The sequence below is a fragment of the Perca flavescens genome, chromosome 13 (genome assembly GCF_004354835.1).
Source record: "Perca flavescens isolate YP-PL-M2 chromosome 13, PFLA_1.0, whole genome shotgun sequence".
NCBI classification, from domain to species: domain Eukaryota; kingdom Metazoa; phylum Chordata; class Actinopteri; order Perciformes; family Percidae; genus Perca; species Perca flavescens.
The window spans coordinates 11367108-11383743 of NC_041343.1; the positions used below are offsets into that span (position 1 = coordinate 11367108).

At 39.7% G+C, this 16636-nt stretch overlaps 1 protein-coding gene across 3 annotated transcripts in view; it reads left to right on the forward strand.

Moving 5' to 3' along the window:
- The window catches only part of pcdh1a (protocadherin 1a), a 210693-nt gene that overhangs the window by 130757 nt on the left and 63300 nt on the right, over positions 1-16636 (forward strand). For all 3 annotated transcript variants that reach the window (XM_028596047.1, XM_028596049.1, XM_028596048.1), the window contains one exon: positions 598-2784. In XM_028596047.1, coding sequence (XP_028451848.1) covers positions 598-2784 — 2187 coding nt within the window. The remainder of the gene's footprint in view (positions 1-597; positions 2785-16636) is intronic.

A 16636-nucleotide genomic window follows, 5' to 3' on the forward strand; every position in this document is an offset into this window, starting at 1 on the left:
ACCAAGGCCCCAATGTTAACTCACTTATCTTTTAAGTTTTTAAAAATTAGTTTAAAAGTTGTTTAACTCTGTTTACTCTAATGTGCTTTTTCAAGTTATACTAGAATTATTACAGCATTCTCATTTTATGCTTATACAGGTAATTAAGCTGCTTACTGCTTTTGTTGTGCTATTATACTTGCAGACATAGAATTAGAGGTACACAATGTCATTGTGTAGAATTGAGATACTCTGAGAAGGATTTTCAATGCAAACTGCTGTGAAATTGTAATGACTGTCATGAAAGAAATAGCTGCCATATGTTTTCATGTGAACCTTTTCATTGGCCCAATTTCTGGAATCAAAGAAGGAGGGAGAGAAAAAGGCTAGTGACACAGCTATCAAAGGCAGAGAGGAAGGGCAATAATGAAATATGCCTATATAAGCTATTCACTTGCTGTGCTTTGAAGTGATCAGACGTGTTGATTAATTTATTAATTCATTGATTTACCAGTGGCTAGTAGAGAAAATCCTACACTGGTGTCCTTTACTGTAATTATAACTCCAATTCGTTGTGCATAAATCACGCCTTTAACCACAGAATTCCTTTCATTTTAGGTCAAAGCAAATGACTCTGACATGGGCCCTAACGGAGAAATTGAGTATACCCTTCACCAAGCAGTCGACCCAGTGCCGAAACTCTTACGAATTGATCGGTCCACTGGCATTATCTATGTCAAAGGATCCCTGGACAGGGAGGAAATCAGCAGCTTGTCCTTCTATGTGGTGGCGAGGGATAAGGGTCCTCAACCTAAAAGCTCAAAGACATTTGTAACCATTGAGGTGACTGACCAAAATGACAACGCTCCTGCTGTGGAGATTCGTGGAATTGGTCTTGTGACACACAGTGAAGGAGTGGCTAACATTTCAGAGGACATGCCCGTTGGAACAGCCGTTGCTTTGGTGCAAGTGTCTGACAAGGATGAGGGAGAGAATGCTGTGGTCACTTGTGTGGTCGCGGGAGATGTGCCCTTCCAGCTCCGCCCTGCCAGCGACTCATCCAGTGACAACAAGAGAAAGTATTTCCTACAGACCACCACTCCCCTCGACTACGAAAGGATTAGGGATTACCGTGTAGAGATTGTGGCTGTGGATTCTGGAAATCCAGCACTTTCTAGTACAAATTCTCTGAAGGTGCAGGTGACTGATGTGAACGACAACTCTCCAATATTCTCGCCAACCGTGTTTGAGGTAGATTTTGCTGAAGAAAACCAACCAGGTGAGAAGGTTTTGGATGTTATAGCGTCAGATGCTGACAGTGGCACTAACGCAGAACTCCTCTATAATATTGTGGCGGACTCATCCATCAAAGGTCTGTTTGAGATTGACCCAAATACGGGCGAAGTAAGAGCCCGAAGCCCGCTTGACCGTGAGCATAAAGAACGCTACGAGTTCCGGGTCACTGCAACAGATAAAGGGTCACCTGTTCATAAAGGTACAGCAACTGTTGTAATAAAAGTTCTTGACCGCAATGACAATGACCCCAAGTTCATGCTTAGTGGCTACAGCTTTTCAGTTTTGGAAAACATGCCTCCCCTCAGTCCAGTTGGCATGGTGACAGTCCTGGATGTAGACAAAGGTGAGAACGCCCATGTTCACCTCTCTGTAGAGCCTGATGGAGGGAAGTTTGTTGTTCAAAATGGAACAGGCACCATTCTTTCAAGCATCTCATTTGACAGGGAGAAAGAGAGCAGCTATACTTTCCGTCTAAAAGCAGTGGATGAAGGAGAGCCACCTCGGTCTTCATATGTGGGCGTTACCATCAATGTACTGGATGAAAATGACAACGACCCTGTGGTCACAAAGCCCTCCAATTCCTCTTTCAGGCGATTGTCACCTCTAGCTTCCCCAGATAGCCATGTTGAGGTAGTGGAAGCTGAAGACCTGGATAGTGGGCCTAACGCAGAGCTGGTCTTCAGTATTACTGGGGGAAACCCTTACCAGTTATTTCGCATTTCCCCCTCCAGTGGGGAGATCACTCTAGCAAAAGAGATGACCCGCAAACATGGTGGACTTCATCGCCTAGTGGTGCGTGTGAGTGACAGGGGGAAGCCTGCACGTCATGCCACTGCCCTGGTCCACATCTATGTCAATGAAACCATTTCAAATGTCAGCTTAGTGGAGGCCCTAGTAGGACACAGTCTTTACACTCCACTGGACAGGGACATTGCTGGTGATCCTAACAATGGTTTTGCTGCACAGCGTAGCAACATTTTGTTTGGAAGCCTTGCCGGTGTGGCAGGTGTTGTCATGTTGATCTTGGTGGTGGTATTTATTCGACACCGCATCCAGAGAGAAACGAAGAGTGGGTATCAGGCCGGCAAGAAGGAAACTAAGGACTTATATGCACCCAAACAGGCACCAAAGAATGCCAAAGGCAAACGAGGAAGGAAAGGAAAACCCCAAAAGTCCCCAAAACCACTCGGTGAAGATGAGAAAGTCAGCCTTCAAAAGAGCCTCAAGTTCAACCTTGATGGAGTCAATGATAGCCCCAGGATACACCTGCCCTTAACCTATTCACCCGGAAGTCCTGATATAGGCAGACACTACCGATCCAACTCCCCCTTACCCTCCATCCAGCTGCAGGCCCAATCCCCTTCAGCCTCTCAGAAGCATCAGGCTGTCCAGGACCTTCCTGCCGCCAACACCTTTGTAGGGACGGGAGGAGATGACAACTCTACCGGCTCAGATCAGTACTCAGATTACAGCTACAAGACCAGCCAACTCAAGTACAGCAACAAACAGGTAAAGTCGTGCCTTACAAAATGTAACTGCTGTCTAGATGGTCTGTTAGAGAGAAGTGGGTGGTTGGTGTATCGCATTATTATAGGGTATTGAAGAGGGATAATTCAATTTTAGAACTCATATATATTATTGTTATTGTGTGCAACAGTTTAAAAACATCTGATGGATTAAACAACTCTCAAAGGTTTATGTTTTCAGCTACAGTAATATGCCATGATCTACTTAAAAGACAATAACGATATGATATCTAATTTTGCTGGCTTTTGTTATTTTTGTGCTATTCCTTCAAATTTTAAAAAATGTAAAAAAATAATTATTGCAAATTTCTTACTATCATTCCTTTGTTATTTACAATTTAATTATATGTAGAACAATACATCATGTGTAAGATGGCATATTACAGAAAAAAATGTCTACTCCCATTTGAAAAGCATGTGCAAATGACATTGTATTCCCCTAAACTCTTGTTGCTATTAATACAGTTCTCTGGTGACATGGACAACATCATTATGCTTTAGGAATAATGTAATTATGATATGCACTGTTTTTTTGGACTCCAGTTATAGAAAGAATATAGTATCAGTTATTTCCCTTAATAATAAGTGCAGTGACATGCTGCTGTACTATTTGTTTTTCTCATATGTAACTTATCTGGAGAGTGAAATTAGATACACAAAGGAAGTTGCTGCAAAAATGATTAACTCTGAGTGTCATTTAAAGATTGCGCTACTAGAAAACTTAGACGGACCTTCATATCTAGTTTTTCGATGGGGATGGCAGTAGAGCTGAGAAGGGAAGGTCCATTTCTCAGTGACTTACTTTTGCTCTTCTGCCTGACCTCTAGTGCTCTGATCTCTGCAGGTCACTTGCTCTTATCTCCCTGCTCCTTATGCTCTTATCTCCTCTTATCTGTACAACATTTGACAAGGCTCAAATCGCCATGGAAACAGAAATATTAATAGACTTAGAGGGGATTACGAAAAGAGTCTAGGGATACAAAGCTATTGTGTCTCTAGGTTTCTGTGTCGTGTACAAGTGTGTGTGAATGTGCGTCTTATACTAGACAAGTGTTGATTTGTGTGTGTGTGTGTGTGTGTGTGTGTGTGTGTGTGTGTGTGTGTGTGCGCGTGCGTGCGCGTGCGTGCGTGCGTGTTCAGGGGGGATCAGGCAGACTAGCATTATCCTTAAATAATATAACATTCTTATCAGTTTATTAAGCTAGCTAGACTATTAAAATACATCTCCCTTTTTCCAGTAATTACTGTACTGAACTTTCATTCTATGTGAGAAAAAAAAATCATCCAGGAGGTTAAAAACTGAATTGCATAACTTCAATGAGCATCCAAATCAAAAGACTGCCTACTAACAAACGCATTGTACCCGTGAACAGCAACCTAACATGAATGATAGTTTTCGCCACCTCTGAATTAATAACTTTGTTTGTGAATCACACAATAATGACTAGCTCTATCAATGCAATATTCATGTGGTATTAAAAAATGGGCATCATTTTCTTTATCGATGATATTTGACAGTGATGTATACAATTTTTTTCCATCCAAGACGAGTTGACATCAACCTTAAAGACACTTTCATATACATATTTCAAATCACAGTGTCATACATACAAAACAGTTTGACATTCTCCAAGGCTTTGCAGATAAAGTTTGACACATAAAAATTAGTAAAAAATAGAAGTGGAAAATATGCAGCTGAGTTCTGAACATGTGTAGGTGACACATTTTCTGTGGAGATATCTTCAGAGCCAGAATCACAGTTGGCTGGTTGGTAGTTTCAGCAGATGCTAGCTGACAGCTTAGGTGATCACAAAGCTTTGTGGGTGGAGTCAGTTTAGAGAACAGTCACCACTGTCTCCTTGATGGACAACATAAGGGACCAAAATGACTGCAAGCCACAGGGTTTGTCTGGGTATTTGTGTGTTGTGCCAATCTCCGCGTTTGTGTGTAGATTTGCTGCTTGGTAAAAAGCGTGTTAATTGTAACCGCGGCACAGATGTGAGCTTACAGCACTTGACAGTGTTTGTGTTTCCGCAATATGATAACATAAATGCGTATGAGACATGACTCAAGTGATTGACAGGTTGTGTAAAAACATGGACAGATGTTGATGCTCATGTGACATACCTCAGCAGATGTTGTCTCATGTATGGCATCCCCTCTCACATCAGGAAGGACAGATTGACCAAAATATATAATTAAAGTAACTGCCAAGTGATGTGACAGATGTAGAGTGGTGCCCTTGCTTTAATTAACTGTGCTACACTCAACAATGGCTTTAATATTGGCAATGTGGTCAGGTGTCTAGGTTTGTACTGAACATCTTGATGTGATGTCTGAAAGTTACAGCCTGCGTGTTTACAGATTATGAGCACACTGAATATAATTAGCATTTTTAGTCAAACTGTTTTCAAAACTTCTTATCGAGTTTAACCCTGTAACTATCTGCAGCATTATCATGTCATTTTCTCCGTAATCATTGTTGGGTGAAATCTGTGTCATTATGTTCAACAAACTAAAGCAGCCTGATCAGGAAACTGTAAAAAGTGTGTGTGTGGCTCTTGTACTCCCTTGTTTGTGAGCACTAGTTTTAGTTTAAAGTGCTCACATTATGCTCATTTTCAGGTTCATAATTGTATTTAGAGGTTATATCAGAATAGGTTTACATGGTTTCATTTTCAAAAAACACCATATATTTGTTGTACTACACATTGCTGCAGCTCCTCTTTTCACCCTGTGTGTTTAGCTCTCTGTTTTAGCTACCGAGTGAGACATCTCACTTCTGTTCCATCTTTGTTGGGAGTTGCACATGTGCAGTATCTAGGTAAGGACTACTAGCCAGTCAGAAACAGAGTATGAGGGCGTGCCACGCTAGCAGCTAGGCGAGCATTATAACGTGTTACAAAGTGACGAGTATTCGTGGTAAGTCCCTTTGGGCTTTTTCACTTTGTAAACATATTACATGCACAAAAAAGATATATAACACAATAAAGAAAAGGGGAAAAGCCAAAAAGCATAATATGAGCACTTTAAGACATTGTTAGTGAGTACGTTGTGTTGGATATACATACACATATGAGGATATTTTGCCTAGTCCCAACTTATTTAAATTACTTGTTTTTTAGGGTTTATGTGAAATTAGATCTTTTTTGAAGGGTTGGGGTTAGACATGAAGTCATTGGGGCTCAGTTAAAGATTAAGGACTAGAGAATGCACCCACACAGCCCATATAGAGGACCCTCTTTGACATATATGTTTGCAAATGTATGGATGTGCAAATGTGTTAGGTTTGGTAGGTTAGTGATGGATATATATATTATTTTACTACAAATAGACATAGTACATAGACTAATAATAGAGACAGAGTGTTGTGTGGGTGTATCACTGCCCTAAAATGTATTTAGATGTGCTATGTAGCCTTGTTTGCTGCACCTTTTTAACTCTAGATACTGTATATTACATACATTAATAGATTTGTCTAGAAAATAATAATAATTATTATAGTATTCATCAGATGATATTTTCATTTTATAGAAACATTTACACCTTAAGAACAGCCTGGCAAAATAGCAGACTATGTAAATACTGTATACTCTGTGGGTGCCTTAATACAAACAGATGTCCTAATTTGATCACAGCATTATTTAAGTGTGTGCCAGCTTTATGTGAAAAACAATATTTGCTTTGTTTTCTTCACTAGAAGCTGGTACTGCTATCAATTCAGAAACATTTTGATCTTCTCCCAAAACTCTGTAGAGCATTTTTCAGCCCTCTAATTGCTTTAGATTAACCCAATTTTGCACAGAATTCTTGAAATGCAGTTTCCGAGATAGCATATTACAATAGACATACTGCCTCTAAACACTTATGGGAAAAAATACCCATTGCCTCATAGGGTTGGGTACCGTTTGGATTTTTACGATTCCAATGCCGAATCGGTACTTTTAAAACGATTCCGATTCCTAAACCGATTCTTGAAAAACTGAAAAATGACATAAAAGAAAAGGCTATTTTATGGAGTTTTTTTTAAATTGAAAATTATTTTAATTGAACAATATATTAACGTTGTAAAGTACTTAAATATATAAGTAAACCTAAGTCACCTAAGAAAGAAAGGGCAGACTCCCCAACCACCAGGCTACAGGGTTTTGTCCTGAACGATAGACTAGCAGAGCAAGTGTAATATGTTTACTAACGATCACGTGCAGTGAATGTTAATATGCTTTTACGTCCGTTTTGGTGAGCCCAGAGGGAAAATATGGCATTTTAAAAGTAGCCTACATTTACGGTAGCTAGGTATTGGTAGACTACAGAGAAAGTGTGATATTTTTACGTATGTTTCGGAGCGTGTACAGAAAGCCGTCTATCAGCACTGATCAGCAGGGATTGTAGAGTGCTTGTCTGAGAATAGCGCAGACACGCGCTTCACACCGAGAGCGGGCACGTGCACCACTCGGCAGAAAAGGGAGTAAGAAAAAAGAGTCTACCGCTGTCCGGAGCGACAGAGGGAAAATATTTCAGTCGGAACCGAAATTTGCATAGGAACCAGTTCCATAGTGGAAGCGGGTTTCGGTACCCAACCCTATTGCCTCATAGCAAATTCAAAATAAATCTTTTTAAAAATGTTTGTTCCAAAAGAAAAATGAACCAGTAAATGCCAGGAATAGAAACCTGTAACCACCAGTTTTCATGTACTGTATGTGTCTAGAGCCAATGAAATTCAGAACCATGGACAGTGCTTTTTGCTTCTAAGTGCTCCAAAGCCTCTTTGCAGATGCAGTACCACTGCATCATGAGTGAAGAGAAAGATGGCAGGCCCGTATGAGGCAGATATAGACACACTCCTGTCATCAGTGGTCCTTTGTCAACACTAATTAAATGTTGATGAAGCTGTTGATGAAGATGCTAAATATAAAAAAAGCATACCAACACCTAGAAAAAAAAGACCTGAGACATTTTCTCAACTGTCTGATAAGAAAAAAACAGAGCAAGAAAAAGCCTTAACAAGTGCAAATATACAAACAAACAAACCCAAAATGTTTCTACACTAGATTTAAACAAACGGAAGAGCTCTCTACATGAATGCTGGAGCTTCCCTGTGCTGAACAGAGATCCTTACAATTGCTTTCATACTGCATGCACCTGTTTGGGTAATATTATAATTAAAGTGGGGACACTGGGAATTTCCCTCAGGGTCTTGGCAAGTTAAACCACTCTCAGGTGTATGTCACACTTTTGTTATTGAGCCTGCTAGGCATTTACATACAGGAAAGTATGGATAGTTAAAAGGAATAATTATAAATACGGGAATAATATAAATGCATGATGCACAGCATGGCATGTGCATTGTAGACAATTCCAGTAATCATATATCTGGTCCTATATTATGATTGAAATCTAACACCATTATATGAAAATTACAATACATGAAAATGAACATGCACACACACATGCACACTCCTTTACTCATTCAAAGTTGCTGTTTGGGGATTGTTTTAGAAATGTATGTATGTTTGATAATGCCTACAGGTTCAAACCTGTAAGCGATCTCTTCAATTAAATTCACATGATGTCAAGTTTATTCAAATTCTGAGTTCTAATCATCATGGAAGATGAATGTCTCACCAAAGTTGCCATCCTGCTGCACCATTGTATATCTAGAAATTACATTGTAAGCTTTACATTTCTAAAGGCTTGTGCGCCTTTACAAAAACTATCTTTGTAGTTTGTAGTTCCTCCTCCCCCCCTTCATCACCTTTGAATGTGTGATATTGCATGATGCTTGCTGGAGAAACCAGGGACTCACAATAGCCATTAAGGCTGGTAATTAGCCCTTTTGGGTAAAAGAGCTGGCACCTTTTTTCACACTTCACTTAATGAGAATCCTGCATTTGAACAAAACACAATGTTAGTGGTATGACACACTGAGAATTCTGGGTTAACTAGAAATCGTGAATTCCTGCAAAGCGAGAAATTCATCCTTTATATACACATCACACTAATGCTTTATTTATAAAAAAAAAAGAATTGGAGGAGTGTTGTCTCCCTGTGGGGTACTCGTTCATCTCCTGTCTGCAGTTACCTAGTTAATTACCTAATTAAAAAAAATTTTACAACCCCAAATCAGAAAAAGTTGGGACAGTATGGAAAACACGAATAAAAAAAGAAATTAGTGATTTCTAAATGTACTTTGACTTGTATTTCATTGCAGAGAATACAACAGCACATAATTTAATGTGTTCCTCATGATTTTTATTATTAAATGCAACACATTTCAAAAAAAGTTGGAACAGTAAAGCATTTACCACTTTGTAATGTTGCCATTCCTTTTCACAACACTTAAAAGACGTTTAGGGACTGAAGACACCAAGTGCTGAAGTGTTTCAGGTAATTGTGTACCATTCTTGCTGCAAACAAGTCTTAAGGTGGGCAACAGTACGGGGTCTTTGTTGTCGCATTTTGCGCTTCAAAATGCGCCACACATTCTCTATTGGACACAGGTCGGGACTGCAGGCAGGCCAGTCAAGTACCCGTATCCTCTTCCTCCGCAGCCAGGACTTTGTAATGTGTGCAGAATGTGGTTTTGCATTATCTTGTTGAAATATGCATGGACGTCCCTGGAAAAGATGTCTTCTTGAAGGCAGCATATTGTGCTCCAAAATCTCTATGTACTTTTCAGCATTAATGGTGCCATCACAGAAGTGAAAGTTACCTTTGCTAAGGGCATTGACACAACCCCATACCATGACAGACCCTGGCTTTTGGACTTGTTGCTGGTAACAGTCTGGATGATCCTTTTCTTCTTTGGTCCGGAGCACACGGCGTCCATTTCTCCCAAAAAATACTTGAAATACTGATTCATCTCACCACAGTACACGTTTCCACTGTGTGATGGTCCATCCCAGATGCCTCCGAGCCCAGAGAAGTCGACGGCGCTTCTGGACACGGTTAACATAGGGCTTCCTTTTGGCACAGTACAGTTTTAACTGGCATTTGTTGATGTAACTACGTATTGTGGTACTTGACAAAGGTTTGCCAAAGTAGTCCTGAGCCTATGTGGTGATATTGCTTATAGATGAATGACGATTCTTGATGCAGTGCCGCCTGAGGGATCGGAGATCACGGTTGTTCAGCTTAGGCTTGCGCCCTTGTCCTTTACGCACTGAAATTCCTCCACATTCCTTGAATCTTTTAATTATGTTATGCACTGTTGAAGGTGAAATAAGCAAATGTCTTCCTATCTTTCTTTGAGGAACATTGTTTTTAAACATTTCAATAATTTTCTCACGTATTTGTTGGTAAACTGGCGATCCTCGGCCCATCTTTGCTCCTAAAGGACTAGACCGTTCCTGGATGCTGCTTTTGTACCAAATCATAATTACAATCACCTGTTGACATCACCTGTTTCAAATCACATCATTATTTAACCAATTTACCTGATTACTAGCCCTAATTTGCTCCTGTCCCAACCTTTTTTGGAATGTGTTGCAGGTCTGAATGACAGGAAAGGATGTATCTTTACAAATGAAATTAAGTTGACCAGACAAAACATGAAATATTTTGTGTTCACATTGTCTGCAATGAAATACAAGTCAAAGTACATTTAGAAATCACTACTTTCTTTTTTTATTTGTGTTTTCCATACTGTCCCAACTTTTTCTGATTTGGGGTTGTATTATTCTTCTTTTTCTTCTTCCTAAGAAATCCATACCAATGCACGAAAACTCAACAAACTTTGCACATAAGTCCAGTCCTATGCTAAACTTAATTAGTGTATATTGTGTGCTAATTGTCCTGATGGTGGCGCTACAACAGCCATCTCAAATTCTAAACTTCATAACAAATCAGCCGCGCATGCTACAACGTCACAACTTATGCCAAACTGTAGCCCCAATAGACCAGAAGCTATGCTCTGCTGTTACCTTGTAGCCATTTTAAAGTCCATTACTCTACTTTTTGCAAAAACTGCAAAACTTCTTAAACCTATCTCCTCCCACATGTTTGTTTCAATTGATAACAGTTTTGGGCAACTTCATCATCAGACTGTTCTCCACAAATTTACCGTTCAAATTTTTGGATTTATCAAAAATTGAGCCCACAGTGCTTTAAAACGTTTTACTGCTAGGTGTTACGAAGCCACTTGTGACATCACCCAGATAATAGCTCGCTGAGATCAGAAACTGCCTACGGCCTCAATGGTTGTGAGTTTGAGCACCTGGTGTTGCAAGATGATCATACATATATCTAATCAGGCATTGGGCTGTTAACAACCGCCCTGCGTATTTTCAATGTGTGTATGCATTAACACACCTGATTCTGATTAATAATCAGTCCAGTTAAGGAAAGTCATGTTATTGAGTCAACCCAGGCTGACTCAATAAAATATAACCCAAATAGCTCATTACCTGAGTCATCACCTGAATAATAGCTCACTGAGATCAATGTTTTCCTTTGGACTCTAAGATTGCGAGTTCAAAGCTCAATGGTCACAATGTCACATCTTATACAAAATCAGCCATTGTACTTTGGACACCTTCCCTCTGAGTTTAAAATGCTCAGCCCCGACCATCGCTGCGGAGCAGTTATAATTAACCTTCTTCATTGTTAAGCAGGGCACACACTTTGTGAACTTTAGGCATCCCTTTGAGCTCGGATTAGCCCAATTTAGCCCAGTACTGCTGTTTAAACTCAGCAGTGGTGTATTACAGACGAGGCCGGAGGCAAAATTTGCAATTGTTCTGTGCAAGACTGTAACACATTATTCTGTCTTACCTGTACTCAAGACCAGTGAAACCTAGAATTCATCGAAAATATGTCATCTGCATTTCAGTGAATAGTTGGGAAGGCAAGGAGTGCAGCGGACTTATGTTCTTGATGTTTTCCTATCTCAGTTTCCAATCTGCCTTCCAGTATTTTTCAAACAGGCACGGCACACAGATACACAGACACACACACACACACACACACACACACACACACACACACACACACACACACACACACACACACACACACACACACACACACACACACACACACACCTCTTTGTGCACCACATATTTGCCCTGGCTGATTACCCAGAGAAGAGAGGTAAAAAGCATTGTAGATGCTGGAATATAATAATAATTTACCCTGCTTGTACTGCCAGTGTTGCTTACTGTTTTATAGCATTAAAGTATGAGTCAATACATTGTGGTGTATGCTGCGTTGTATTGAAAGTACTGTATATTGTTTAGTCACCAATATTGCTGCTATTTCACTTCTAAACAACACTATTTCCAAATGTTTGCCCGTACTGTAGTGTGTTTGTTGGCTTGCCAAACCTACTATAATAAAAGACTGATGACCTTCATTCACAATACAGTATACCTAGTACTTGATGCATTTTTATAATTACAAAATATCACGTCTGAGAAATGTTGCTAGTAGTTATATAACCTTCCTAGGAAACAATGTGTTGTTATATGTACACACACACACACACACACACACACACACACACATATATATATATATATATATATATATATATATATATATATATATATATATATATACACACATATACACACCTACATACCATCAGGGTATGTAGGTGCAGTCACTAGCTGACTCTGCATCCCATGGTTGCTTTCATAATGCATTATTGCCTATTCCTGAAGGGTTTTCAGCATCATTTAACATATTTCATTTTATCTGAAAATCTGCATTTTATGTAATTTCATAATGAAACAATTAGGGCTGCAACTCACAATTGTGTTTTAATGTGTATTATTTCTCAAATAATCAATTAGTTTTTTGGTCTATAACATATCAGACAATGGTGAAAAATGGCGATCAGTGCTTCCCAAAGTCCAAGATGACGTCTTGTTTGGTCCAAACTCAAAGACATTCAGTTTACTGTCACAGAGGAGTGAAGAAACTAAAAAATGTTCACATTAAGAAGCAGGAATCAGATAATGTTTTACTTTTTTTCCGATATAAAAGTGACTCAAACTGATTAATCGATTATCAAAATAGTTGGCAATCAATTTAATAGTTGACAACTAATCTAATAATCAATTAATCTTTGCAGCTCTAGAAACAAGTATTTACACTAGGTTGCATGAGTACATAACCATAATGCCATAATTGATTTTAAAACACCAACCGAAACGCTTGTTGGAAGAAACTTTGATAAGGGGAAGTTTCTGAAAACTGGAAACAAATACTTAGAGGCCGTACTAAGAGCAGAAGGCTGTAATGAATGTATGGTTCTTTGATCCAAAGTTGATGGAGCCAATGCATTGCTGGATCAAACATAGTCATGAAGATGACATGAGTCGATTCTCAGGCGGAAGCTTGGTTTGATTTTAATTGGGAATCTTGCACTATTGGAGAAGGCACATAACGCAAGGGTACAAAATTGTAAGTGGACTTGTTACTAACAATCATCTATATCCCCCCTCCCTTCCATAGTAAATACTGCTAGGTCTATAGTTTGGCCAAATTATACTGTCACCATTAAGGTAACTGACACATAAAGTTGGACTCAATTGCAGACACCAATGTACAGCAGTGTGGTTGAAGGGTAATTTAAGTAGAACTGGCAGATGGGCAGGGTATCAACTACTGGAAGTCAGGCATTCAGGTTACAAGAGACATGGCTGGACTGAGGTAACATGAGCTGGCAGTGAGAAGCCCTCTACAGTACAAATACTGGGACTAATTGCTGATGAGGAGCAGCTCGGTAGACAGGTGATAGGGTTAGTCGATCTACAGTGGAGGGGAACTGTGGGCAGGGGAGGACTGACAGAGAAAGGAAAATTCCTGAATACACTGAGACAAGAGAGAGACAGTGTGAAGCTGTGCCTGAAACGGAGCCTGAAAGAGAGCGACATGATGCAGGGAGCACCAGGACTCGACTCTTGGTAAATGTGATGTCATGTGTGTGTACTGCGTGTGCTGTGCTAAGATTGCAGTCTGCATAAAAAAAGCAATGCAAGAGTTTGTGAATGAGAATCAGACTCTATGAGAGATGCATATTAGAAAGTGTGCATGTATGTTTATTTAGTTGCTAGTTAAAGGACTCAGCTGCAGGTCATATAATACAAAGTATAACTTAATGTACCTTTGACTGAACAAGACCTTGGTGCTTATATTGTCAGTACAACAGTAAGCCGAGTGTCATCCACATGTGTCTGTAAGAAAACTGAAAAAATGAAATTCCCTGCATACACTGTTGAATTACATTGGTATACTCCTGGGTTGTTAGTGTTTGAGCTGCTCCCATCCAGTCTTACTTTCTTTACCATTAGAAAATGAAGCCAAAGACTCCAGAGACTTTTTTTTATTATTTTCTGCTGAAACATCACCTTAAAATATGCTTCTAATTTCATTTTGTTTAGAATGGCTGAACGAGAAGACTGAACTTGCAACTTCTCCTGGCGTCCTTAATTAAGTTAAAGCATAATAAAATATACTTTACACATCCTGAAATGATGTGGGCTATTCACACACATACATATTCACATCAACTTCAAACACTAAATAAAATAATGAATTGATTTAAAATGAATGGCATCAACTTCTCTGTCTTTAGATTCCATGATGGCCACAGTTGCCAGCCACGGTTGGATTCCACAGCTGATCGCAGCCACTCTAGACAATGCTTGTACTTCTTGTGTAGAGCAGATCGAGCCGGCCAGGCTCTGTATGTGAAATATAGATATGAAATTCTTATGAGGATGAATGCATTTTTAACAACTAAAACACAGCCAAAAATCTTTGATCCATGTCTTTCATAACTGGACTTTTAACTTTGTCTGTTGGCTACAGCACAACAAAGTGAGAAATAACAACAATAAAAAAATAAATAAATAAAGCCACAATGCTGATTTGGACGTCAATTACCATGGCAACGCTAGAAGCTTTGAAGCATTTGGGTTAGTCCTTTCTGCTACTTTCCCATTTTTATTGGGGAGGGGTGCACAATATGTGTTCTAAATATTGAGGGGGGACAACCATGCCTTTAATATTGTATACACATAGATTTATTTCAGGCTGTAATGTTACGAAGACTATCGTACATTCACACATATTTAGTTTTTTGGGATTTTCACATAGGCTTACGTTATGACAGGCTTACCACAAAATGACTTGGCGACGCAGATTCCCGTAACCATAGTAACTCACTGCTGCCTGCGTGCGCATGGCAAGAGAGGAGAGGGAGGGAGAGACGATGTGCTGCTCTCACAAGAGCCGCTGAGATTACTCTGAGAAGAAAGTCACTAAAAGGGTCTAAAAAGTCCGGGGCTATCCGCAATTCTTCCGCACCTCCCTTGCGTTTTGTCTCATCCATTTTGGCACTCTTTTTTTTTTTTTTTTTTTTTGGTTTGGTTTGTTTTGCAGATGTGCTGTTTAATGAATGCACTGAGCCCAAAGGGGGTGGGTTTTAAATATGTGATTGGGCCAGCCAAGTGTCAATTCAGAAAATGCTATGCTTGTGTCAGCCCAAAAGGCACTTTGGCCCACCGGGAAAGTGCTCGGTCGGCCAGGTGGCCAGTCCAGCCTTGACAAGAGAAGGAGTGTCTTCGCTAAATCTTTGTGGCAGTGTTCTATAGATTAGGCTTTGGGTTAGTAGCGCAGCTGTCTCTAAAACATCCTTCAATCTCTTATTGCTCAATAGCCAAGTTGGTAAACCACACTCATTAATTTACAGTATTCTACAACAACATATATTTAGTATGTCAGATAGATTTCTGTTGTTCATTTTCACAAGGTCCCTGACCTGCCATAGCTGCCAAGCTGCATTACAGACGGACATGCATCTTGTTTAGACATTTAGCTCATTGACAAAAATAGTTAGCCAAGATAACTGCAGTGCCACGTTACATCCCGCAATGCCCTGCTGTGATGTTCCTATGCACAGAGTAGTCAGGATCCGGTATAGGAGACTGCACTACTCAGTATGACACGATGTGCCCTGCTATGACATGAACTTCCACGATAACCTTCGAAGTCACTGTGACTTCTAATGTGACTGTTATCACCACTGTTCATCACGCCCCCAACCGGCCCGTCAGACACCGCCTACCAAGAGTCTGGGTCTGCCGAGGTTTCTTCCTAAAAGGGAGTTTTTTCTTGCCACTGTCGCAATAGCCACTGCTAATGCTTGCTCTTGAGGGAATTACTGTAATTGTTGGGGTTTTGGAATTTATAGAGTGTGGTCTAGACCTACTCTATCTGTAAAGTGTCTCGAGATAACTTTTGTTATGATTTGATACTATAAATAAAATTGAATTGAATTGAATTGAATAACAACGGCAGAAGCAACACTGCAAAGAAATGTAATCCAAAACCTAGATGTATTATTTTTTTTGCAAACTCACACCCCTACCTCTGGAAATGAAACTGTCCCCTAAAATGAATGAGGAAAAAGAGTAAATGTGTATTTGAATCGTGGAAGCCTGGGAAATAATAGGTTTACAATACCAAATGATCTCCTTCTTTCTTTCCGCATAATATATACACAGATGAGAAATAACCAATGTGTAAGCCAAGGACCACAATGACCACATTTTAACTGACAAAATGGATACAGCTACAACAAACTGATCTGCCTTGAATATTACTTTCATTTTACTGCTCTAGTAATTTCACTGCATAAGTCGAGTGGGCTCAAGCCTAAAATCCTTAAACTCCACCCCTTCATATCTTCCTTGGTGTGTCTGCTCATTGCTATTAAAAACCGCGCTAGGCAGGTGGAGATTGAGGCCAAAAATATTCCCATAACATCCTCAGACATCCTTTGAAGTATCTTGCCAGGGTAGAGAGGGTGTATGTTACCTTGAGTT